The sequence below is a fragment of the Nelumbo nucifera genome, chromosome 1 (genome assembly GCF_055504915.1).
Source record: "Nelumbo nucifera cultivar China Antique chromosome 1, China Antique-T2T, whole genome shotgun sequence".
Classification (NCBI taxonomy): domain Eukaryota; kingdom Viridiplantae; phylum Streptophyta; class Magnoliopsida; order Proteales; family Nelumbonaceae; genus Nelumbo; species Nelumbo nucifera.
In genome coordinates this window covers 96364572-96389452 of record NC_142649.1, presented here as the reverse complement: position 1 = coordinate 96389452, position 24881 = coordinate 96364572, and the positions used below count along the sequence as shown (strand labels likewise).

Genomic DNA, 24881 nt, shown 5'->3' with positions numbered 1-24881 from the left:
TAATGTGAGGAGACGTGCACTGGCGTTCTGTCAGTTTCAGAAAGACGTGCGTCGGCGCTCTGTCAGTTTCAGAAAGACGTGCGCCAATAACGTCTCGGTCTCAGGGGACGTGCGGTCACTGCGACTGCGGGCCGTCGGATTGGCTTTGATCTGCGCTGTTGCTTCTCGGTCATTGTGGGTATAAATAGTGGGGGACCCTAGTCGCTTTGTCACTTCTGTGCTTTGCTTCTTGAGCTCGCGTCCAAGTTTCAGCTCGCATCCAGGCTTTTAGTTTGCATTCAAGGTTTTTGCTCGTTCAAGTTCCCATAGTCCGTTCAAGCCTTTTTCCGGGTGAGTACCTTCCTGGAATCCATCTTCTCTCCTCGATGTCTAGCTCGGATAGCTCAGATGGTTCTTCAAGTGGGTCAGATGCAGGTTCTACGAACCGAGTTGCATCCCCTGATGGTTCTAGCGAGCTGCAGGTAGAGCTCGAGGAAGAGTTCGAACCCGTAGGCCGAGTCGCCTCGGGTAGTTTAGCGTCCACCTCTCGTCGGGGTCAGACGTTAGACAAGTTTGGCCCCTCGACCATGATGCCTGAGGGGCTCCAATCCCTTATTACCTATTACAACTTGCCTGGGGAATACACCTATTTCATACCTTCGGGTAGCTTTCCTTGGGAACACGGTCCTGAAGAGATCGTGATATTCCGGGAGCAGCTCGCTGCGGGGCTGCGACTGCCTTTCCACCCCCTCCTTGTCGAGGTCTTGAACCACTTCGGCGTTACGGTCGGCCAGCTTCACCCGAACTCCATTCGTAACTTGGTGGGGACAATCTCCCTATTTTGCAAACAGGGCTTTCCTTTAGACTTGGAGATCTTCTCTTCCATTTTAATGCTTAAGAAGCAAGCGGGTCCCCTTCCCAGGCGTAGGCGGGCGTATTACCTGTCTCCTCGCCCGGGTTTTAAGCTTTTACATGAACTTTCCAACAAAGTCTCGGCGTGGAAGCGGGACTACTTCGGGGTGCAAAGTGTATTGGGGTGGCCATTTCAGACCGGGTGGGGAATGGCCGCCCCTGACTCCGGTGTTACGCTTGATAAAGAGACGGTGAAGGGCCTCCGGCAATGGGCGTGGCTTGGGCTAAAATGCCATCAGTATCTGACAGAGGCCAAGCTCATTGCGGCCGGCCTGAGTTCGGGTAGGTTCCTTACTCAGAGGTTTTTTGTTTTTGCTGTTCTTTTGTTTTTTCTGATGCCGAACTCTTTTTGCAGGTGTGATGGACTCAGAAGGGACTCGTGGTGGGCGCCTGTTTCACGGCATGAAGAGGAAGAAGCGAGTTGCCAAGCGAACTCGTGCCGAGCTGCCCCGAGATGCGGAGCCTGAGGTACCAGACTACCCATCAGAGGATCCGCCCAGGGAGCCCGAGATGGCTCCTCCAATGCAAGAAGTGGCAGGGGCCCCTTATGCCGAGACTACTTACACGGGGGCTCCCGCTTACTCTGGGTCTGCTTATACGTGAGCTGGGCCCTCAGGCTCGGGAGCCCAAGGGGAATTTAGGAGCGTGTTGTCGCCGAACCACGCTCTTCAGAAGTGTAGGGAGGCCATTTTCCCCGAGGAGGTCGCGGCGTGGACTGATCTTCCTCTGAACCAGGTGGCTTGTCGCGCTGTCACTCATGCCATGATGGTAAGTTAGATTTCTCGTCGGGCTCTTTGTTTTTATCCCTCTTGCTGTCGGTTCTTTTGATCACTTCTTCCCTTTTGGTAGGTGAATTCTTCTATCCATGCCTTGGCGGCCCAGGTGGAAAGGAGCTCGAGGCAGGCGCGAGCTGCCGAAGAGGCTCTCCGTGCTATCGAGACGACATCTCAAGCTGCTGAGGCGGCTGCTCGCGTTGCACAGACCAGGCAGGCAAGGTCTCAGAGAGATGCCGAGGCCATGGGAGTCGTAGTGAAGCACATGGCAGACTTGAGGCTGGATTTGCATCATCAGGTCGAGTACCTTCAGGAGGACATTAGGGAGAGGACGTAGATCTTTTCTCAAGGCATTGAAGATGCCACGTAGAAGGCCGTCGATGAGTACATCGCCTCGCCGAGCTTTGACGACCTGATGGTGGACTCGTACAGAAGGGGTTTTAAACTAAGCCGGTGGATGATCTGGAATACGTACCCCGAGCTCGATATCAGTGCCATATCCACTTCGCGCATAACTCAGGAGATGGCTAATGCTGTTGATGGTGAGCCAGATTCGGGTATCGTTGAAGTGCCTTCTGATAATGAAGAAGTAGCTCCGGGCCTGTGAATTTTTTTTTTTTTGTTCGAAATGTACTCTTATTTTGAAATGGAATGAGTTTTCTTTTGGTTAAGTGTTGGTTGTCCTTTCTCCCGAACTGACCATATTTGCCGAACTGACCATATGCCCGATCTGTTTCTTGACCGGGTTACTGCACTCGCACGGCCTGTTTTGGTGTTAATACTTACTCTCTGAGATTCCGATGTCCCTATTAGTTCGTTGTCTCCGCTTCGCCTTTGGCTGACACTTTTCTTCGCTTGCCTATGCCGAGGTTCCTTCGTTAGCTCGGCACCCTAGCCCTGGGCTTTGGTAGCGATTTTGTCCATTTCGCTTGGTGGTCTATAGGTAGTATCGCCTTAAGTTGACGATGTTCCACGCTCGGGGTACTTGTTTGCCCTCTATGGTTTCGAGCTCGTATGCCCCCCCGAGCGCTTTCTTTACTCTGTAAGGCCCTTCCCAATTTGGTCCAAGTTTGCCCACGCCGGGTTCGGGTACCATGATCTTACGGAGAACCAGGTCGCCGACGTGGAAGCTCCGCTTCTTTACTCTGGCATTGTAGTACCGAGCTACTTTTTGCTGGTAGGCCGCTGTCCGGATGTGCGCGAGGTCTCTTACCTCATCCAGTAGGTCGAGGTTGGTACGTAACTCGTCTTCGTTTGTCTGATCGTCATATGCTTCTAGTCGTAGTGTAGGTATTTCGATTTCCGCCGAGATTACCGCTTCGGTGCCGTAGGTGAGGTTAAAGGGGGTCTCTCCCGTGGCGGTTTTTTCCGTAGTTCGGTGAGCCCATAGAACACTTGGTAGCTCGTCCACCCACAACCCTTTAGCTCGGTCTAGTCGCACTTTCAATCCGCAGAGGATGGCTCTGTTCATTACTTTTGTCTGACCGTTTGCCTGTGGGTGTGTAACCGATGTGAAGTTCTGACGAATTCCCATATTTTGGCACCATTCTTGGAACTTGATATCCTCGAACTGCTTGCCGTTGTCGGAGATCAGTACCCGAGGTAGCCCGAAGCGACATACTATGTTCTTCCAAAAGAAGTTCTGTATGTTTCAGGTTGTAACTGTTGCTAGAGGTTCAGCTTCTATCCACTTTGTGAAGTAAGCTACTGCCACCACTAGGAACTTTCTCCCACCTGTTGCTGGCGGGAATGGCCCCAGGAGGTCGATGCCCCATTGTGCAAAGGGCCATGGACTGGTGAGGTACTTGAGGTCGGTAGCAGGCTGATGGTGGATATTGGCATGCTTCTGACACTTGTCGCATTTTCTGACGAGCTCGACAGCTTCTGCCTTCATCGTTGGCCAGTAGTATCCTTGTCGAAGTGCCTTTTGGGCAAGGTCTCTGCCCCCCAGGTGTCTGCTGCACAGACCTTCATGAGTGTCGCGGAGTATGAGCTCGGCTTTGGTAGGTCGCAAGCAACGCAGGTAGGGGAGCGTGTAGGACCATCGGTACAACCGTTCGTCTATTATGACGTATTTGGCTGCCTGGCGCTGCACCCTCTTGGCTGCATTGCGGTCCGCAGGGAGGGTTCCATCTAGCAAGAAGCTCGCGAGTGGGTCGATCCAGCTCGGCTCTGCTTCAAGGACGGGAGCGACCTCGTCTGACCCACCGAGAATGCTAGGCCGAGGTAAGTCCTCTATGTACACGGTTCTCACGGTGTTGTGACTCGTGTTGGCTAACCGGGACAGGGCATCGGCCTCTGTGTTCTCTGACCTCGGGATTTGCCTGATGAAGTGCGACTGGAAGTTGAGCAGAGCCTCCTTTACTTTTGCCAAGTATGCAATCATAGTGAGCTCGCGTGCTTCGTATTCGCCCGTAACCTAGTTGACCACGAGCTAGGAATCACTGCAGATAACTATGCGCTTTGCTCTTACCTTTTGCGCTAGGTTCAGCCTGGCTATCAGTGCCTCGTACTCCGCCTCGTTGTTGGATGCCGCGAACTCAAAGCGTAGTGTGTATTCCAATTTCGTGCCACCCGGGCCGTGTAGGAATATTCCAGCCCCGCTGCCCTGCTGGTTCGAGGAGCCATCTACGTGAAGGATCCAGGGCTCCTCATCCCAGTTCGCGTTTGGCCTAACCAGGAGAGATGCCACACTGGCTGCTACTTCACGGGGTTCAGACTCTATTGGCTTGGGAGCTCCGAGCTCACCCGAACTGGAGACCTTGGGCTCAACCGGCCCAGGGGCTTCGAGGCTGAACGTGCACTCGGCGATAAAATCTGCTAAGGCTTGGGCCTTAATAGCAGTTCGTGGCTTATACCTGAGGTCGTACTCGCTGAGCTCGATGGCCCACTTCGTCAGCCGACCGGAAACCTCGGGCTTGAGTAAGACTTGCCTCAGAGGTTTGTCAGTCAAGATGATGACGGTGTGAGCCTGGAAATATGGGCGGAGTTTCCGAGCTGCAATTACCAGTGCGTATGCTAGCTTTTCTATCTGCGGGTATCTCGTCTCTGCTCCCTGCAGAATTTTGCTAACATAATAGACGGGCCGCTGGACCCGATCTACTTCTTTTATTAGTACCAAACTGACCACCTCGTCGCTTGCCGAGAGGTACAGTTCTAAGACCTCGCCCTCCTCGGGCCTGGCTAAGGTTAGCACAGTAGCGAGGAAGCTCTTTAGCTCGTCGAATGCGAGCTGGCAGTCTCGGGTCCATTCGAACCCTTTGCCTTTTGCCTTAAAGAAAGGCAGACAGCGGTCTGCCGATTTGGACATGAAGCGGCTCAGAGCGGCTATGCGGCCGTTTAGCCTCTGAACTTCTTTTACTTTTCGGGGTTGTCTCATATCTAGGATGGCCTTTATCTTGTCCGGGTTGGCCTCAATACCGTGCCGGTTGACAATGTACCCTAGGAACTTACCCGAGGTGACACCGAAGACACATTTGTTGGGGTTCGGTTTCATGCTAAATTGGCGCAGAATTTGGAAGACAGAATCTAAGTCTTGTATTAATTCCTGTGAGAACTGCGTCTTGACAACCATGTCTACATAACATTCTATTTTTGTGCCAATTAAGGGCCGAAACAGCTTATTTACAAGTCTTTGGAAGGTCGCCCCAGCATTCTTCAGTCCGAAGGGCATGACCTTGTAGCAGTACAGGCCGAACTCGATTATGAAGCTGGATTTTTCCTCATCGGACTGGTCCATCCTGATTTGGTTGTAGCCTGAGTAGGCGTCCAAGAAGCTTAGCAACTCATGTCCCGAGGTCGCATCCACTAGGCGATCAATTATGGGGAGGGGGAAGCAGTCTTTTGGGCAAGCTCGGTTCAGGTCGGTGTAGTCGACGCACATGCGCCACTTGCCGTTTGCCTTTTTTACCAGCACTGGGTTGGCTACCCAGCTCGGGTAATGAACTTCCCTTATGAAGTCCGCTGCGAGGAGCTTTTCGACCTCCTCGTCGACCGCCCTCCAGCACTCCGAGGCTAAGTTGCGATTCTTCTGTCTAATGGGTCTGACAGTTCGGTTCGTAGAGGCTCCTTGACAGAAGCACCGATCTGTAGCGTCCGAGCCGGATCCGTAGCCGAGGTCGGGATTGCAACCGTTTCCTCTGTGGGCAAAGCTCGTTCCTCGCCCTGCTCCGTAGGCCGCTCCAACTCGAGGTCGTCGGTCGCCTTGGTTTTTCCCTTCAGGGCGGCAACATAACACTTGCGGGACTCAAGCTGGTCGCCCCGCGCTACCCCCACACCGAAGTTTGTAGGGAACTTCATTGCCAGATAGTAGGTGGAGACCACTGCCCACAGAATATGCGTAATTGGCCGCCCTATTATGGCATTGTATGGGGAAGGGGTCGTGACCACCAGGAAATCGTGGTTGAGTCTGACCGCACAAGGCCATGTGCCGACTTCCATAGGTACTGTTATCTTCCCGAGGGGCCTGACTTCCTATCCGCTAAAGCCCACAAGAGGAGTGTTTGCGGGCTTCAGCTCGCTTCTCCGCAACTATAGCTGGTCAAATGCCGACTTGAAGAGGATGTTCGTCGAGCTACCTGAATCCACAAGTACGCGCCTGACTTCGAAGTCGCTGATCCTTAGTTTTATGACGAGCGCGTCATCGTGGGGGTAGTGGACACCTCGCGCATCGTCTTCCGTGAAGATCGGATCTTCTGTCTTCGGCCTCTTTGGAGGGTTCTGTTCTTCTTGGGCTGCCTCGCGAACCGACGTCTGGGCTGCTGCCGAAGTACACCCTGCTACCACCGAACCTCCCACTATCACATGGATGGTTCCCCGAACTGGCCTCTCTTCCGGAGGCTGTCATTGCAACGCTTCGGCTGGTCTGCTGCTGGATTCGGGGGCGTCCTTTCCGTGCTCCCCTTGCCGACCTGCCTTATTGTTATTATTATTATTATTATGTTGTACAAAATTTCTCAAGTATCCGCAACGGATGAGTCCCTCTATCTCGTCCCGGAGATTATTACACTGTTCGGTACTATGACCGTGATCTCTATGAAAACTACAGTACAGATTTTTATTTCTCTCGTTTGGATTCCCCTTTAGGCGAGGTGGCCACTTTACGTATGGGGCGTCTTTGATCGTCATCAAGATCTCGGTCCGCCTCGTGTTTAACGGCGTGTAATCCGTCCGGACTGCTAAGGGAGCTCGGCTTCGCCTCCCGGGCCGGGTTCCTTCTGTCACTTGGGTTGGAGGGCTCACCTTCTCTTTTCCTTTTCTCAACCCCGCCTTCGGTCCTTTGGTTGATCTCTTCCTCTGTTCTTATGAACTTGTCCGCGAGCTTGAGGAATTCGGCCACGGTCGCGGGCTGGCTGGCTACCATGTGCCATTTAAACTCCTTGTGCGTTACTCCTCTCTTGTCCGCCGCGAGCTGTACCGTGGGGTCTAATCGTGGTATCTGCAAGCACGCTTCATTGAACCGCTTGATGTAGCCTCGGATGGATTCTCCTTCTCTCTGGACTACTCCGAAGATGCTTTCCTCAGTTCTGGGGCACCGCTTGCTGGTAACGAAGTGTGCAGTGAAGACCTACACGAACTGGGTCCAGCTTCTTATTGACCCTGGGGCTAGGTTCCTGTACCAGGTGCGGGCCACCCCCCTGAAGGTGGTGGTGAAGGCCACGCACATGCATGATTCACTGGCCCTAGCGAGGTGCATTTGGGACTGGAAAGCATCAACGTGGTCGTTGGGGTCAAAGGACCCATCATACTTGTCCAAAGGTGGGAGCTTGAAGTCTCTGGGCATGGGGACTGCCAGGAGTTCTGATGCGAGGGGGCAAGGAACTAAGAGAATTGGGGCAGCTTTTACCTCGTCCGAGCTCGTCTCTTTCTTACCTCTGAGCTCGAGCAGGACACGGGTGGCAATTCGGCGACTTCGCCGGCGCCTTCGTTGTTGAGTGGGCCTGGTACTGGCGCTGCTGGCCTCTGTGTTGCCGAGCTCGATGGGGCCGGAATGTTGGTAGTCTGCTGCTAGGGCGCTGAATCGGTTCTCTGTGAGCGGGAACTCAGGCTTGGAGCGCCGAGGTGCTGACTTTGCAGGCGAGGTTCTCAATCCGCCTGCGAGCTGCGAGGCGGGGGTGATTTTCCTTTCCCTTCGGCCTGGGGATGAGGCCTGGCTGTTAGGGCGGTTCTGGAGTTGGGAGGCTTCTCCTCGGTGAGGGCGTCCACCCTGAGGGGAGGCCTTAACCGGCTTCGGAGCAAGGTGCCGAGGCGGAAGCAGTGACTGGTTCAGGGGTAGTTGGGGGAACTGCTGCTAATAGTGATGTTGAGAGAGGTGGTGTAGTACTTGGTGCTGCTGGAGTTGATGCTGCTGGAATTGTTGCATTTGGACTTGCATTGCCCGCATGCGTTGCATCAGGTCGTCAAACTGGCTCTGGCTAGTCGCTAGGGGGACAGCAGTTGGTTCAGCAAAAGTTGTTTCGATAGGGAGTGGAAGAGGGATGTTCATGGCAGGAAGGTTTACGGGCGCCATTGTTTGTGGCGCATTCAAGCTGGGGATCCCATCCACCGGAAGGGGAATGGTGAACTGTCCGATGCACACCACGGGGACTTGGAGTTGTTCCCCGGTGTTGTTCGTCTCTGTGCCACGTCCGGCATTACTGGAAGAAGCCATGAGTGTTAGGGTTTTTTGGAGAAAAAAAGAGGTTATGAGAGTTTTAGAGGGAGGCTTTTAGAAGCTTTCCCACAAACGGCGCCAATTGATGGTGCACAATCCGGCCGGTCCTAGCTGTCAACATCCTTACCTCTGAACGGAGCTACAGGGAACCTGAAACGGAGGAGATGAGGAAGCTCCGGGGGGAACCCGGTGTGATTGCTCCGAAGCTCAAGTTAGAATTCTCTCAAAGGCAAGATAAAACTAGATGGCGCAAAGTTCACATACCTTATTCTTGGGGGGTAGGGAGCCTTTTATAACCACCTCGTGCACTCACTTCTAAGCTTCTGTCAGGTCGGGTATGATTATCTCTAAGCTCCTGCTAGTTCGGGTGTCATCCCCTCTGTTGGACAGAACCGCCACTGCTCTCTTTGTCGAAGCCGTCTCTGCGACTGGCGATGACGGTGGCAGGTGGCGGTGGCAGGTGGCCGTTGAAGTGCGGCTGTCAAGCGTCAGATCCCAAGTCAGTCAGGTGCGCCGCCCTTGGATACGGACCTTGTCGGTGTCAGGTACGTTTGTTCAGTTCGACATCCTAGAGGCGAAGTGCTGGAGTGGTGAGTGAGGTGAAATCTTGAGTTCGGATAGGGGAGTGTCCCGAACTGCCATGGGGCGGGCTAGTTCGGGTCATTGCCTTGTGTGAGGCTCGGGGCCTAAGGGAGAGTTCGGTCTCCTTGTAGGGAGTTCGGGCTCTTAGTAGGGAGTTCGGACTACTGGTAGGGAGTTCGGACTACTGGTTCCTCCCTTCGGTGCTCGCGCCTTGGGTGCGCTGTTGTGCCGAGCTATTGCCTTTGCCACGTGTTGAGTGATTACGAGGTCGGGCCAAATCTTCCTTCATCAATACCCAAATGAGGAGTTGTTTACTGTTCCCCTTAAAACATTTGGTTGTACCTGTTTTGTTCAGCTTCTCGGACCCATCACTCCAAATTCGAACCAAAGGCCTCAAAATGCATCTTTCTTGGTTATGCACAAACTCAAAAGGGTTATTGCTGCTATGATCCTATCTCAGGGAAGAAGTTTGTCTCCATGGATGTCACTTTCTTTGAGGAGACACCCTATTATTCTTGGGTTTCTCCTCAGGGGGAGAGCAGTGAGAGTGGGGATTTGGGTCCTTTTCTTCAGGGGGAGCGCAGTGAGGGTAGGGTTAATACTTTTGGGGCTGTTCCCTTACCTATTCCATTGGGTGATGAGGGCTGCAATACTAAGGGTGGTCAGAGAGATCAGGAGTTGAGAGTCTATCACAGGCGATGCAGGCAGGTTGATCCCGGTCATCAGCAGTCCAAGCCAGCTCCAACCTCTTCTGTGGCTCCAAGTCCAGGTATTACAGTCTCAGGGCCCACAGAGACTCCTTCCACTATTGCCACTTCACCTCCTGCAGACGACCTTGACCTTCCCATTGTCGTCCGTAAAGGGAAACGACATTGTACCACATCTACAGCCCACTGGCCTTTGTACCACGTCCGTAAAGGGAAACGACATGGCTCCATTGAGACCTATGGTATAGATTACTTGGAGACCTTTGCCCCAATAGCCAAGATGACCACCATTCGAGTTCTATTATCTCTTGCAGCAAGCCACACTTGGCCTTTGTACCAAATGGACATTAAAAATGCTTTTCTGAATGGAGACCTGCAGGAAGAGGTTTACATGCGGTTGCCTCCTGGATTCTATGATACAGAGACAAGTAAGAAGGTCTGCCAGCTCAATAAGGCATTGTATGGTTTGAAGCAATCACCTAGAGCTTGGTTTGATAGATTCAGACTAGCCCTTGGGAAGTTCGGTTATGTACAGCCCCAGTTAGATCATACACTGTTCATCAAGAGGGTGGAGTTCTCTCTGACACTACTTGCAGTATATGTTGATGATATTGTGGTGACAGGAAATGATAGCCATGGGATTGAGTCCCTCAAACAGCTGCTTCATCAAGAGTTTGAGGTGAAAGATCTTGGTGCACTACGGTATTTTTTGGGTATTGAGGTTGCTAGATCTAAACAAGGGATCTTTGTCTCTCAGAGAAAATATGTTCTAGATCTGTTGGCAGAAACTGGAAAGTTAGGTGTCAAGCCTGCGGACACATCCATTGAACAGAACCACAGGATTAGCGCAGAGTGGGGAGCCTCTTGAAGACAAAGTTATGTTCCAGTGATTAGTGGGAAAGCTCCTATTATCTCTGCCTCACTCGGCCAGATATCAGTTATGCAATTAGTGTTGTCAGCCAGTACATGCATTCTCCTAGAACCACACATCTTCTTGCCGCAAAAAGAATATTAGCATACTTGAAGAGATGCCCGGGTAGAGGTATACTGTTCAAGAACAATGACCACATGAAGGTGGAGGTCTATACGGATGCTGATTGGGCTGGGGGTGTTGATGACAGACAGAGTGTTGTCTCCCGATCTAGTGCTGAAGCTGAATACAGGTCAATGGCTAACGGAGTGGCTGAAATTCTATGGCTGAGATCACTACTTGAGGAGTTGGGTATTGAGTATGAGAAGCCCCTGATGCTGTATTGTGATAATCAAGCGACTATTAATATAGCACACAATCCGGTGCAGCACGACAGGACTAAACATATTGAAGTTGATCGACATTTTGTACGAGAGGTCTCATCACAAAAAGTGTGTCTCCCGTACATCACATCCAACATGCAGCTAGCAGATATCCTCACCAAAGTTGTACCAAGGAAGAAGCTAGAGGCGGATTTATCTGGTGGTCAATCGGTTATTTCAGTTGTTATTTATTTCAGTTTTATTTTGTTCTATTTGTTATGTAAATACTAAGGGTAGATCTGTCCTTTCCATGTAATGAGCTTAACCTATAAATACTAAATAGAAGTGGCGGCGGCAGAACATTCAGATTCTGTCCCTCCTTTCAACCCTTTTGTTCTACAGTTCTCTCTTCTCTTCTCTACATTTTCCTTCTCTTTCGAACCTGAAATCTATTAGGGTTCAAGGCTGATAGCAGTCTTGAACGTCTACATAATAAAAGAGTGGGGCAGCTGTTAGAGAAGGAACGCAAAGAAAACCTTTAATGACCAAACCCCTTTTTTCTTCTCCTTTTCTCTCTCCTCTTCTCTACTCTTCTCCTCTTGCTTCTCTTATCCTATTCCATCCTTTTTTCTCTCAGTTTTTCATTGTTTTTGTTTTTTTGTGGTCGATCACAACAAGTTACCAAACCTTTTGTATTTTGGTGAGTTGAACTGACATTCTATACACATTTTTGTGTGTGAATGTTTGATTAGTATAATTCTCTTGTGATCAATCTCAGTAATATTGATGATAATGATAGTTATCATCTCTAAGGAGTTGTGATGCAAAAATTTAAAGGCCTTAAGTTTTCTTGATTGGCAATGAAATTTTTTATTATTTCAGTATGGAAATGCATCATCTATTTGTTTGACTATTCATTGGGACCTGTCAAAAGCAAGTTAATCTCTACTGTGTAGCTTGAGGTCAATATTCCTTCTATTGCATTAAAAATTACATGCAAGACTAGTGGAGTTTTCTGATTGGAAATATTGTACCTTCTGTCTTTAATAGGTACACTGGCAAGAAACTCTTAGAGGCCAGGTTGCGGGAATACTGACTAGCCATAGGGTGCTAATTGTGTCGGCCGATCTTGATGTTTTGGCAACCAGTTCAACAAATTCTGATAAAGGACTCCCTTCAATATCCTCAAACATTGAAATATTTCTGACTAAATTTATTTCTTCTGTGTAGTCATATTTTGTCTGCATGATCAAGGTGTCATGTCATAGTTTAAATGCTTAACTTATCTGTACTTTAGATCCCTTTTATGGGTTGGTCCCACACTTCTTTTTTCTACTGCAACTGCAGTTAGTGCCCTTGGATGGGATAGCAAAGTCCGGACCATTCTTTCAACTAGTATGCCCTATTCAGGTAAATTTTCTTCTCCATTCTCCCTTCACCATTATTCTATAGTTGATTGGGTCCTTTTTGAATTTTGGGGTTTTGCAGCCTGGTATTTTCTAGGCACACATGTATTGTAAGTTGAGATGCTCTGTTTACCTCTTTCTTTTCCCTTTTTTCTTCTGGATTTTGAAGGTAAACTTGTTCCATGGATGCAGTTATGGTTGGTGCTTTGAATGATAGACTATTGCTTGCAAATCCAACAGACATTAATCCTAGACAAAAGAAAGGGGTTGAGATAAGGAGCTGTCTTTTTGGCCTTCTTGAACCTCTTCTTATTGGTTTTGCTACAATGCAGAAAAGCTTTGAACAGAAGCTTGACTTATCAGAAATACTATACCAAATAACATCAAGGTTTTCTCCTCTTCTTACTTACAGAGACATTATAACTAACTATTTTACCATTTATAGCTTGTTTTTATAATTTTTTTTCACAATTTTGAGTTTCTTTCTGTTTAGGTTTCGTCTTTACTTCTTCCCTTTTGATTAAGTAGGATAGCTTCATTCTTTATAGTTAGAATATGTCTGCCTTATATTTTGTTTAGATTCTACTCATGACCTCTGGCATTTTTGTGTACTATCTAAATGAAGGTTTGATAGTTTGCGCATTACACCAAGATCTCTTGATATTCTTTCCAGTGGTTCTCCTGTTTGTGGAGATCTTGCTGTATCACTATCCCAAGCAGGACCACAATTTACTCAGGTCAGTAGCAAATATGAGGTATTCCCTTCATTCTTGAATACCTTTTCTTTTTAACTTTCCCCTTCTCCTGAATGTGTATAGATGCTGCGGTGCATATATGCAATCAAAGCCCTTCGTTTCTCTACAGCTTTGTCAGTTTTAAAGGACGACTTCTTGCGTTCAAGAGATTATCCACAATGTCCTACTACTTCTCATTTGTTTCATCAGTTTCAGCAATTGGGATATGCCTGTATCAAGTAAGCAAGAAAGCCAAAACTAAGGGGGGAAAGTCTGATCTCTTCGTCATATACAACTACAAAACCTAATAATGAAACTGGACTAGATATCTTGTTTTCTGCTACACATGTGAAGTTGATGTTGAAAGTGCATAGTTTATATGGTATATTGTTCTGTTTTTTTTTTTTTCTTTTTGCTATCCAGAGGATTCCTTACCCAATGGATGGTTGGGAGTGACCACAGAATTATCCCAAATTTCCTCCTTGAAAGGTTTTTTCCTAGATCCACTATCCTTTTGATAGATAACTGAAAAAGATTCCATTAATATACAAAAATTACAAAGATTACAAAACTAAGCTAGCAACATGTCAAGCCCCCGAAGCTTGTATAGGTGAAGGAGTTGTTGGCTAGGAGGTTTAGAGGTGGTTATAGAGCTTTCTAGCCAAGTAAGAGTCATTCTAGAGGCATCCGGGGCACTCTGGAAAGTTGTAGAGTCTTGTCTAAGGGTCAGGAGTGCTCTGGAGCAATCTAGGGCAGTCTAGAGGTGTCTAGAAGGAGAGTTGTATGTTCTTGTATATTTTAGAGTTTTGTGAGAATGTTCTTGAGCATGAGATTTTCTTCTAGAAGTCTCCACTAAAGAGGTGAAACATGTGGTTGTCATGAGGAGGTACAAATGTGGTGGAGATTAGGAGGTGCCATCCAATGGCTGTGGCAAGGAGGTGATGAGTGGATGGTCAGGATTACACTCCCTAGAGCGGTTGTGAGACCTATAAGTAAGGGACTCCTCCCTCATTTGCACACAAGCTCAAACACTTACGTGCTCGAGAGTACATGGAATCATCTAAGTGTTGTAGCCTTTGTACTAAGTACATAGTGAATGCCATATCATTTTCCTAAGCCATTGTGTGTGTATGTTTCTTAGTGTGTGTGAATTGAGTGTGCTAAGAAATACACAAAGGATGTAGGACCAACTCATGGAGAAAAGGGGCTTTTGTGTAATTCTGATATATTTCGGTCTATTGCTTCTTTAAGCTAGTGGTTGTGTGAGATTAGGGTTTGAGGAAGAGTGTAGTAGAAATTACTGATTGCAGATTTAGATGAATTCCTTGTGAAGAGAAAGAAGAAGAGATGGAAGAGTTTCAGCAGTAGAGAAGAAAAGAGTAGTAATTCAACAAGAATTGAATTAGTTCTGGCCGCCAACCCCTCATTATAATTTATACTTAACTTAAAGAATGAGATATTACAAGAACACCCTTAGTAGGGTGGCTACTAAAGTAGCTGAACAGTCACAACTTAAAAACATAAACTAATGGGCCTAAAGCCCAACAACTTCCTAACTTAATAACTTAAAACAAGAATAAAAACAAATGGGCCCAATAACTAGAATCTGGCCCAACTCAACAAGTGTGATGCCTCAAGTTGTGGTTGTTTGTTGGTGGTGATTTTGTGAGTTGGAAAAGGGTCTTTGATGTCTCATGCTGTGGTTGTTTGTTGGTGGTGGTTATGTGACTTGGAAAAGGGGCTGCGATGCCTCAAGTTGTGGATGTTTGTAAGTTGGTAATGGTTTGTGGTATGGTGATAACTTTATTGGTGAACGTGTGAAGCTCCCTTGGTGTATCAATGAACTATTGCTTCAGAGGTCCCTTCAACATCTCAAGGTTTATGGTTGCTGCTGCTTCAACAGTAAACCTATTTCCATGAAGGTTGCTTCAACATCCTTACTTGCAAACTCAAGTTGGTTTTCCCACCTTGAGTTTGAGGGGACGTGTTGAGAGAAATATTGTATTTGGTTGTATTTGGGTATATTTGTAATAATAAATTAATGGGAACCTATATGTATTTATGGGAGAAAAAGGGGCTTTTGTGTAATTCTTATATATTTCGGTTTGTTGCTTATTTAAGCTAGTAGTTGTGTGAGATTAGGGTTTGAGTGAGAGAGAGAAAGAGTGAGTTATCTCTCTTATTCTCATAGTGGATATTTTTCCTCTCCTCCTATGGATGTAGGCTACCAAGCCGAACCACGTTAAATCCAAGGTTTAAAATTTCAATCATCAGGCGTATCGTATCGTATCATATCTTTTACAAACAGATACGGGATACGCATGGAAATCGTGTGTATTGTATTTTTTCATGCGTATCGGACCCGTATCGGGGGCGTATCGGGGCGTATCGGAGGTGTATTGAAGGTGTATTGGGGTGTATCGGTAACGTATCAACAAAAAAGATACGGCCAGAAACCAAAAAAAATGATGGGGAAAAGTAAGATTCTTTCACCCCCCAAATGACTCTAAAACTCCAAACCTTATTCCTAGAGTGCTTGATTTGCAAAATTTTGCAAGAAACAAGTGTGAATCATTATTTTTTTTTGAAGATTTTTCAAATTTTGAAAAAATATGGAAAAAGTAGGTAATTTTTTCAAGTTTTTATAATATCTTATGATTTCTTTTTTCTTGAATGTATAAATATATGTTAATCTACATTTCTTACATTCAAAATCACATTTTTTTGTGTTATCTGTAGATTTATGGAAATTTCATGAGATATTTGGGGAAAATATAAATTAACAAAAAATTTGAAAATATATTTTTTTCTTTGCGTATAAAGACCAATTATGTTTTAGATCTATAGATTTATCTATCATATCCATAGAGCAATTGAAATTTCTTCTTTAATAAATATTTTTTGAATATATTATGTAATGTTTATTTATTTTTTAATATTTTTTGAAAATAAATAATAAATAATTATTAAGTATATTTTCACTTAGAAGTTGTGTTAATGCATATTTTATGGTTGGATAAGAGAGTTGGTTTTTTCCCATCCCATTAAACATTAAAACTTAAGAATTATAAATTATAAATTATAGTCAAGTATAGGATTTTTAATGAAATTATAGTAGGAATCTACTGAATTAAAAAATATGAAAGAAAGTAGTTTCTTGAAGAGAGAAGAGAGAAGGAGAAGAAGAGAAGTTGAAAAGAAAAGAGAGCCAACAATCTGACTGAACAGTACAAAGACAACTATGCCCTTATAGGGTGGCAAAACATAAAACAGCATATATAATACTCAAAAACATAATAGAATTTGGACTCACATAACTACTGTGGTCCCTACCTCCGATCTAACAACTAACATAAAACATCTACTCAGAAAAACATCATAAAACTAATTAATCTTCAACACTCCCCCTCAAGTTGGGAGTAAATGTCACACATTCCCAACTTGCGTAGATCATGTTCAAACTTGTTCTTTGCCACCCCTTTAGTGAGAACATCAGCCAGCTGCAACTCTAAAGAGACATAAGGTAAACAAACTTCTCCAGTTGTTACCCTTTCTCTTATAAAGTGTCTATCAACTTCAATGTGTTTTGTCGTATCATGCTGAATTGGATTGTGTGCAATATTGATTGCAGCCTGATTGTCACAGTATAACATCATACGTTCCTCTACTTTCACCCCAATCTCACTCAAAAGAGATCTAACCCAAAGAAGTTCTGAGACTCCATGAGCCATGGATCTATACTCAGCCTTTGCACTTGACCTTGCCACAACTGCTTGCTTCTTACTCTTCTAGGAGATCAAGTTTCCACCTACAAAGGTACACACTCCTGATGTAGACCTCCTGTCATCTAAGCATCTTGCCCAATCTGTATCTGTATAGGATTCTAGCTTTAGATTCTCATGATTTGAGAAAAGAATGCCTCTACCAGGGTGCTATTTCAGATATGCAAGTATTCTCTCAATAGCTTCCTAATGTTGAACCCGAGGTGCATGCATGTACTGACTCACAACACTGACAGCATAAGAAATATCTAGTCATGTCATACACAAATATAGCAGTTGGCCCACCATTCTTTGATATCTCCCCACATCCTTTACCAATTCACCATCCACACCATTAATTATGTGATTTGGATCAATAGGAGTGTCTGCTGGTTTGGTTCCCAGTTTCCCAATCTCTCGCAGTAGGTCAAGTACATACTTTCTCTGTGAAATGAAGATCCCATGCTTGGATCTTGCAACTTCAATCCCTAGGAAATATTTGAGCTCACCAAGATCTTTGATCTCAAATTCTTGTTGCAATGATTTTTTGAGATCATCAATCTCCTCTAGATAATTTCTTGTCACCACTATATCATCCACATACACAATCAGAATTGACACCAGAGCATCTCTCCTCTTCACAAAGAGGGTGTGACCAGACTGTGTCTGTGTGTATCCAAAACCGATGAGTGCCCCTCTAAACCTGTCAAACCAACCCCTAGGTGACTGTTTTAGACCATACAGAGATTTTCTGAGTCTGCACACCTTTCCTTTACCAACATTTTCAAAAAAACCTGCTGGAATGTCCATATATACCTCCTCTTGTAAGTCACCATTGAGGAAAGCATTTTTGACATCAAGCTGGAACAAGGGCCATGAGTAGGTGGCTGCTAGAGATAAAAGGATATGAACTGAATTCATCTTATCTACTGGTGCAAAGGTTTCCAGATAATCAACACCATAGATCTGAATATACCCTTTTGCTACCAACCTTGCATTGTACCTCTCTATCTTGCCATTGGTTTTATATTTCACTGTGAATACCCATTAGCATCCGACTGTCTCCTTGTCTAGGGGGAGATCAACTATTTCCCAAGTTTGGTTTTTGACCAAAGCATCCATCTCATCCTGCATGGCTGTTTTCCACTCAGGTTTGGAGAGAGCCTCAGTAACATTCCTGGGTATAGACACAGAATCCAAGGAAGAAAGAAAAGCACGGTAGGCGGGTGATAAGGCACTATAGGAAAGATGGTGTGAAATGCAGTGGGATGTACACTTTCTCTTCCCCTTACGAAATGCAATGTGAAGATCAATGGTGTTAAGGACAAAAACATTATCATCAGAAAACATAACAAGCTCAGGCTCAAGAGGAATACCTGGAACTGTATCTGCCGAATCTAGAGTTTCAGAAGGACTGACAGAGAGTGGTGTGGGTTGAGGATGTGTGGAGTCAACCATCATCTGCCGGCGCTGATATTGTTGTGAGGCTGCCCGTAGTGGCTCAGGTAATGAAACTGGAGGTGCAGGTGCTGGCTGAACTGATGTAGATGTTGGCTGAACTAATGGTGCAGGTGTTGGCTGAACTGATGGTGCAGGTGCTAGCTGAACTGATGGAGGCACCACAGAAACAGGAAGAGGAACAGATTGTGAGTTCTTCTCCCCAAAACTCTCCCCCTGAGGAGACTCGAGAAGAAGAATGTGGATTCAAAAAAGGTAACATCCATAGTAACAAATCTGCTCCTCGACACTGAGTCATAACAGCAATACCCCTTTTGGTTCTGAGCATACCCAAGAAAAACACATTTCTTGGCCTTAGGATCCAATTTCTTGCGATGAGGGCCAAGAATGTGAACAAAAGAAACACAACCAAAAACCCTCAGAGGTATATGAAATATCTCTCCATCTAGAAAAGAAAGCTAAATGGCACCTTAAACCCCAAAGTTCGTGAAGGAACACAGTTAATCAAATGCACGGCTGTAAGAACTGCACAAGAACTGAAGCACACACCATAAGACTCCTTGCCACCTCCACAATGTGTTTGTTTTTCCTCTCAGCAACTCCATTCTATTGCAGTGTATATGCACAATTGCTTTGATGAACTACACCATGTTCTAAGAGATACGTGGCCAGGTCCTTCTCAAAGTACTCTCTGGCATTATCTGATCTAAAAGCCTTAGTTCTCACTCCAAATTGTGTGAGAACCATCTGGTGGAATTGTCGTACTAAGTTAGAAACCTCATCACGTGATCTCATCAAATATATCCAAGAATATCGTGTATAATATTCACAAACAAGAGAAAGTAATGGAATCCTCCCATGGAAGGGATTTGATATGGCCCCCATACATCAGTGTAAACAATATTAAAAGCAGAAGTACTTTTATTACTTGGTTTAAAAGAATGTCTACAATGCTTTCCCAGTTGACAACTCTCACACTCCAAAGTAGATAATTGAACAAACTCAAACAACTTTGGGAATAGACATTTCAAAGAACTAAAAGAAAGATGTCCCAAGCAATTGTGCCAAAGCATAATCTGGTTCACTGACTCTGACCAACTACTACTACTGTTGCTAACATGATGGCCCTGATGTCTCGGAATCTCATCCAGAAGGTAGACTCCATTCACCTCACGACCACTCCCAATCATCTTCTTTGACTACAGATCCTGCAAAAACACAATTACTAGGAAGAAAGGTCACTGAACAATTCATATTTTTTGTCAAAGAACTAACAGGCAGTAGGTTGGTATGAAGTCTAGGGACATGTAAAATAGAAGACAGAGTTATATCATTGGTCACTCTAACTGTCCCCTTCCCAACAATGGGCATATGTGAACCATTTGCTGTAGAGACTCTGTCTCTACCAGAGCACAACTGATAGGAACTGAAAATGGTAGGGGCATTAGTCATATGCTCAGATTCTCTTGAGTCTATAATCCAGGGAGGTCCCTCCTTACCTGAAGTGGATGCAAGTTTTGCAGTTGCATATGAACTACCTATATGTGCAAAGGAAGTGGTGTAGTTGTCTCCTACATTTTGTTGTCCATCTAGAAGGCTAAAGCTAGGTGAATCTTTCTTACTCATAAGCTGCCCAAACCTCTCCAATTTTGTTCTCACTACTGCTACTGCAATGGATTCCCAATCAGTTTGGGAGAGAGGGGCTGAAGAGTCTCCTGTAGTGGCTACATTTGCATTTCCCTTCTTGTTTCTTATCCCAGTAGGCATAAGATTTGGATGAAGCTTCCAACAAGTGTCCCTGGTATGATTAGGCTACTTGCAATAATCACACACCAAGTCCTTCTTATCTTCCCTTATAGTCTCACTACTCCCCCAGTCTCCATTCAGCTTAGGTTTTGTTGTACCAACCATAGCCGACTGGTCAATCCCAGGCTGTCTCAGCATTACATTCCTCCTACTCTCCTCTCTAGAGACAAAAGCATAGGCCTGAGAAAGTGTCACACCCTCCCTAGAAAGTATATGTTGCCTAGCAATGTCAAATTCAGGGTTCAGCCCTACCAAGAACTCAAAAACCCTATTCCTCTCTACCAGTCTGTGATAAGTTGTTGCATCATTTACACTTTCCCATACCACAGTTTCTAAGTGATCTATTTCCTGCCATAGTTTTTCAGCATGGAGAAACACACAGCAAGAGGTTTTTCTCCCTATTTCATACTTGTCACCTAATTTCTCAACTGACAGGCTCTGGCTTCATTTTGCTTCTGAGAGTAGGTTTCAGTCACTCCATCCCAAATCTCCGTAGCAGTATTAACCCATAGGAAATTTTTTGCAATATGAGGTAACATAGAATTACACAGCCAGGACATTACCATGTAATTCTCTTGCACCCATCGGGAAGAGTCTGTATCAAGTTTCTCCTCCTCCCCAGTGAGATACCCTAATTTTCCACGGGCACCAACAGCCATCTTAGCTGATTGTGCCCACTCCAAATAATTTGTACCATCAAGTTTTACTGTAGTAATGATCCTAGACCCAAAAATATCACTACTACCTCCAACACCCAGTCCCACAATACCGGTAGATTTCATCTCGGTATTCCAACTTTCCATTTTACTTCAAACAGTTCAACAAGAAGAAAAAAATAAATTGGAGACCTTCAAAAAATAATTTGATATCACACACACAGAAACCAACCCTTCTGGAAGAAGAAAACCCTAGCTGGAGGGAAATCTCTCTCCTCCCCACGCCTCCCAACAAAGAGAAAAGTAATCGATCACTCCGGGAGGCCTAGAAAATCCCAAAAACCAAACCACCCTCTTCAGAAAATTAAAAGAAAACTAACAATACCTGGGCGCCCAAGATCAGATAAAAAACAAAGAGTCCAACTTTTCTGGGACTCTTCCCCGTACTCTAGTTCTTCCTGATTTTGATGTCGAACAGTAGATCACCTTCCTGATGTCTAGATCCCACCAAAAACTCCAAGAACTGGGCAATCTTTAGTAGATCGATCAGCCCTTTACTACTTCATGCAGTCGGCTGATCTGGGGCTGCATGAGAATGCTTCAAGAAACCCTAGCCGATGCTCTAATACCAAGTAGGAATCTGCTGAATTAAAAAATACGAAAGAAAGTAGTTTTTTGAAGAGAGAAAGAAGAGAGAAGGAAGAGAGGAGAAGAAGAGAAGAAGATAAGTTGAAAAGAAAAGAGCACCAACAATCTGGCTGCCCCCTTCACTTATTATTTATACTAAAATAATAGAACAGTACAAAGACAACTATGCCCTTATAGGGCATCCAAACATAAAACGGCATATATAACACTCAAAAACATAATAGAATTTGGACTCACATAACTACTGTGGTCCCCACCTCCTATCTAACAACTAACATGAAACATCTACTCAGAAAAACATCATAAAACTAATTAATCTTCAACAATTATAATTAACTACAATATATTTCTTCATAAAACCATTAAAATATATATACACCTCACTTAGGTCTTATATTTAGTGTTGTTATGTATTTTTATGATTTATTAAAGTATTTATAGTGTTTCAAAGTGTATCTATGTGTATCTTAGTTTTTCTCTGATACGCATGCGTATCCAAGGCGTATCTCGATACTTCTCTTAAAATTGCCTTTCCGATACTTTATAAACCTTGGTTAAATCTTGGTCTTCTCTCTATTTCTTCTTAATTTCTCCTTGTTTTGCTATTCTATTTTATGTTAGTTGACATGGTATCAGATCTATTTTATGTTGTTTAACAATACAAAACAAAAAAAAGAGAGTATAGACAACTCTAGCCCCCCCCCGCAGAAAAAAAAAAAATCATTCCTTTACAACTGAACCCAAAACAACTAATACCTATAGTTGTTTGATCAAAGCATCAGCCATGTTATTTTCCAATCCCGGAAACCATTGAACCTTAACTTTTATGCTTCTAGTCACCATTTAAACTTCTTGAACTTGTTTCTATATGTCCATAGGACCCTCTCCTTGCTCTATAGCCAATTGATTACCACCTTAGCATCATCTACCTCTATAAAAAACGGCATCCCTGTGCACGAGACTCCTGCCAATGCAAGGTTTGGGGAGGGGAGGATGTACCTAGCCTTAGCACTGTAAATACATACAGAAGTTGTTTCCAAGATTTGAACCCTGGTCACCTAGGTCTCAATAGAGAAACGAACCATTGCGCCAAGCCCACTCTCAAAATCCTTATAGTTAGTCTATTTAACTGCATTTCATTTTCCTTTTATACATCCTGTAATACCGCCAACAGCTCAGCTCTTATTGAGTCACCTTCTCCAATTGGTCTACAAATCTTATTTTTATTGATTGGTATTGCAAACACTTCTCCCAACTTTCAGATGATATATTCAATTGAGAAAAGTGAGTGTTTGCTGATTTGCTAGAAAGGAAGAGCAAGAAGAGAAGGAAGAGAAAAAAAGAGAGGAGAAGAATGAATTGGTGGCAAAAGTATTCTCAGCTGGTCCTAGAACTTGCATAATTGAAATTTCAAAATCTACTTTTGTACTTGAAACCATGAACTCTTATTTTCACAAATTGCTTAATTACCACTAATCCACCTCTTTTCTTTTGTTAATTAATGACTATTGTACATATTACTTTGTTATGCACTATTTTAAAGAAAATATAAATTAAAAGACATGCCCTAGTCATTTGCTTTAAAAGTTAAGAAACTTGCCATCCATCCACCATATTTAAGTATATTAAAAATTGTAAAATATGTTATATATAGTATTTATATGATCCATAGTATATATATGTATATGCCACGTCATCATGGTTCGACCTCCGATTCAACCCTGGTTGAACCTCTAACTTGTGAACCTCTCCCTTCTCTGGTTCTATACCCTGCCCAGTTCTTTGAGCATTGGTTATTAAAGTTGTAGATTATATAAAGTTCATATGTTTTTAATATATATTTGAATTTCTATGGTGTATCAAAGCATATCCAGAATCCAAATATGTTTCTTTTAATTGCCTCTTCAATATCTTTATATTTTTCAATGACAATATTCATAAGGTAATAATAAAATACTAAGATACTAATTATTAGATACTAATAAAATAATAATAACAATAAAGTACTAATAAAATATTATTGTAACATTATTAATGTAATAGTAAAAGTAATAACACAATATTAATAATATAATAATAAATAATAAATTATTAATAAAGTTGTAAAAATATTAGTAAGATAATGACAAAATAATAAAATATTAATAAATTAATAATATAACAAAAACAATAAAGTAAAAATAAAATAATAAAAACAATAATAATAAAATATTAATAAACTAATACAAAACTGAAAATTTTCAATTGATTCTGGTTCTAGGTCCAAATGAATCAAATAACAATGATTGGAATCTGCTCCAATTCCCGTGTAAAACAAACAGGCATTGAGAATGGGTGAATCTAATTCTGATTCCAAGAGATTTTGATTCTGATCCTAACCATGAACCAAACGGACCCTTAGATTATTGATAAAGAGAACTAAAATAGAAGTGGGGTAGTTTCCAATGTTCTTGATCATTGCTAAGCCTACAAATGGTCTTGATGCATAATTCCCATTTAAATGATATAATGATTTTTAATAGCTTTGTACTCTGCCTCTGCACTAAATCGAGCCACAACTGATTGCTTCTTACTTTTCCAAGATACAACATTATCACCCACCAAAGTACAATAGCCAGAAGTAGACCGCGTATCATCAATAGAACCTGCCCAGTTAGCATCAGAATAGGCCTCTACCTTCTGATGCTCATTATTAGAATACAATATCACCTTTCCTGCACATCCCTTCAAATAGGCAAGTACTCTATTCACTGCTTACATATGAGATGATCTAGGCTTGTGCGTGTATTGGCTGACCACACTCACAGCATATGATATATCTGGTCTAGTCAAACACAAGTAGAGAAGGCAACCAACAAGTCTCTGATACACACCTTTGTCAAGAAGAACATCTCCATCATCAACTCCCAACTTATGATTGGGATCAATTGGAGTTTCAGTCGGTTTACAATCCAATTTTCCTACCTCTTGAAGCAAATCAAGGACATATTTCCTTTGAGAAATATAAATGCCCCTCTTTGACCTTGATACCTCAATCCCTAGGAAAAACTGGAGATTTTCGAGATCCTTAATTTCGAATTCAGTAGCAAGGAAAGACTTCAGTTCAGCAATCCCAGAGATATCATCACTTGTGATAACAATATCATCAACATATACTATCAACATAGTTAATTTTCCATTTGCTCTCCTAATAAATAGGGTATGGTCAACTTTGTGATTGTGAGAAGCCAATTTTTAAGACAGCTTTCCTAAATCTTTCTAACCAAGCTTGAGGGGACCGTTTAAGGCCATAAAGGGATTTCTTCAAATGATAAACCTTTCCTTCACTCCCAGGGATGTTCATTCCTGGAGGAAGTTCCATGTAAACTTCTTCTTGAAGGTCTCCTTAAGGAAGGTGTTCTTAACATCAATTTGATACAAGGACCAAGAATAGTGGGCAGCAAGAGACATGATAACTCGGATTGAATTCATCTTGGCTACTGGCACAAATGTTTCCTGGTAATCAATGCCATAAGATTGGGTGTACCTTTTTGCCATGAGTCGAGCTTTGTACCTTTTAATTGAGCCATCATCT

At 44.0% G+C, this 24881-nt stretch overlaps 1 protein-coding gene across 5 annotated transcripts in view; it reads left to right on the top strand.

Annotated features, from left to right (window-relative positions):
- The window catches only part of LOC104605594 (uncharacterized), a 124760-nt gene that overhangs the window by 90734 nt on the left and 9145 nt on the right, over window positions 1-24881 (top strand). For 4 of the 5 annotated variants that reach the window (XM_088889408.1, XM_019199150.2, XM_019199149.2 and 1 more), the window contains 5 exons: window positions 11889-12017; window positions 12131-12248; window positions 12437-12632; window positions 12870-12981; window positions 13063-13217. In XM_088889408.1, coding sequence (XP_088745534.1) covers window positions 11889-12017; window positions 12131-12248; window positions 12437-12632; window positions 12870-12981; window positions 13063-13217 — 710 coding nt within the window. The remainder of the gene's footprint in view (window positions 1-11888; window positions 12018-12130; window positions 12249-12436; window positions 12633-12869; window positions 12982-13062; window positions 13218-24881) is intronic. The other variant, XM_019199151.2, reaches the window with a different exon arrangement.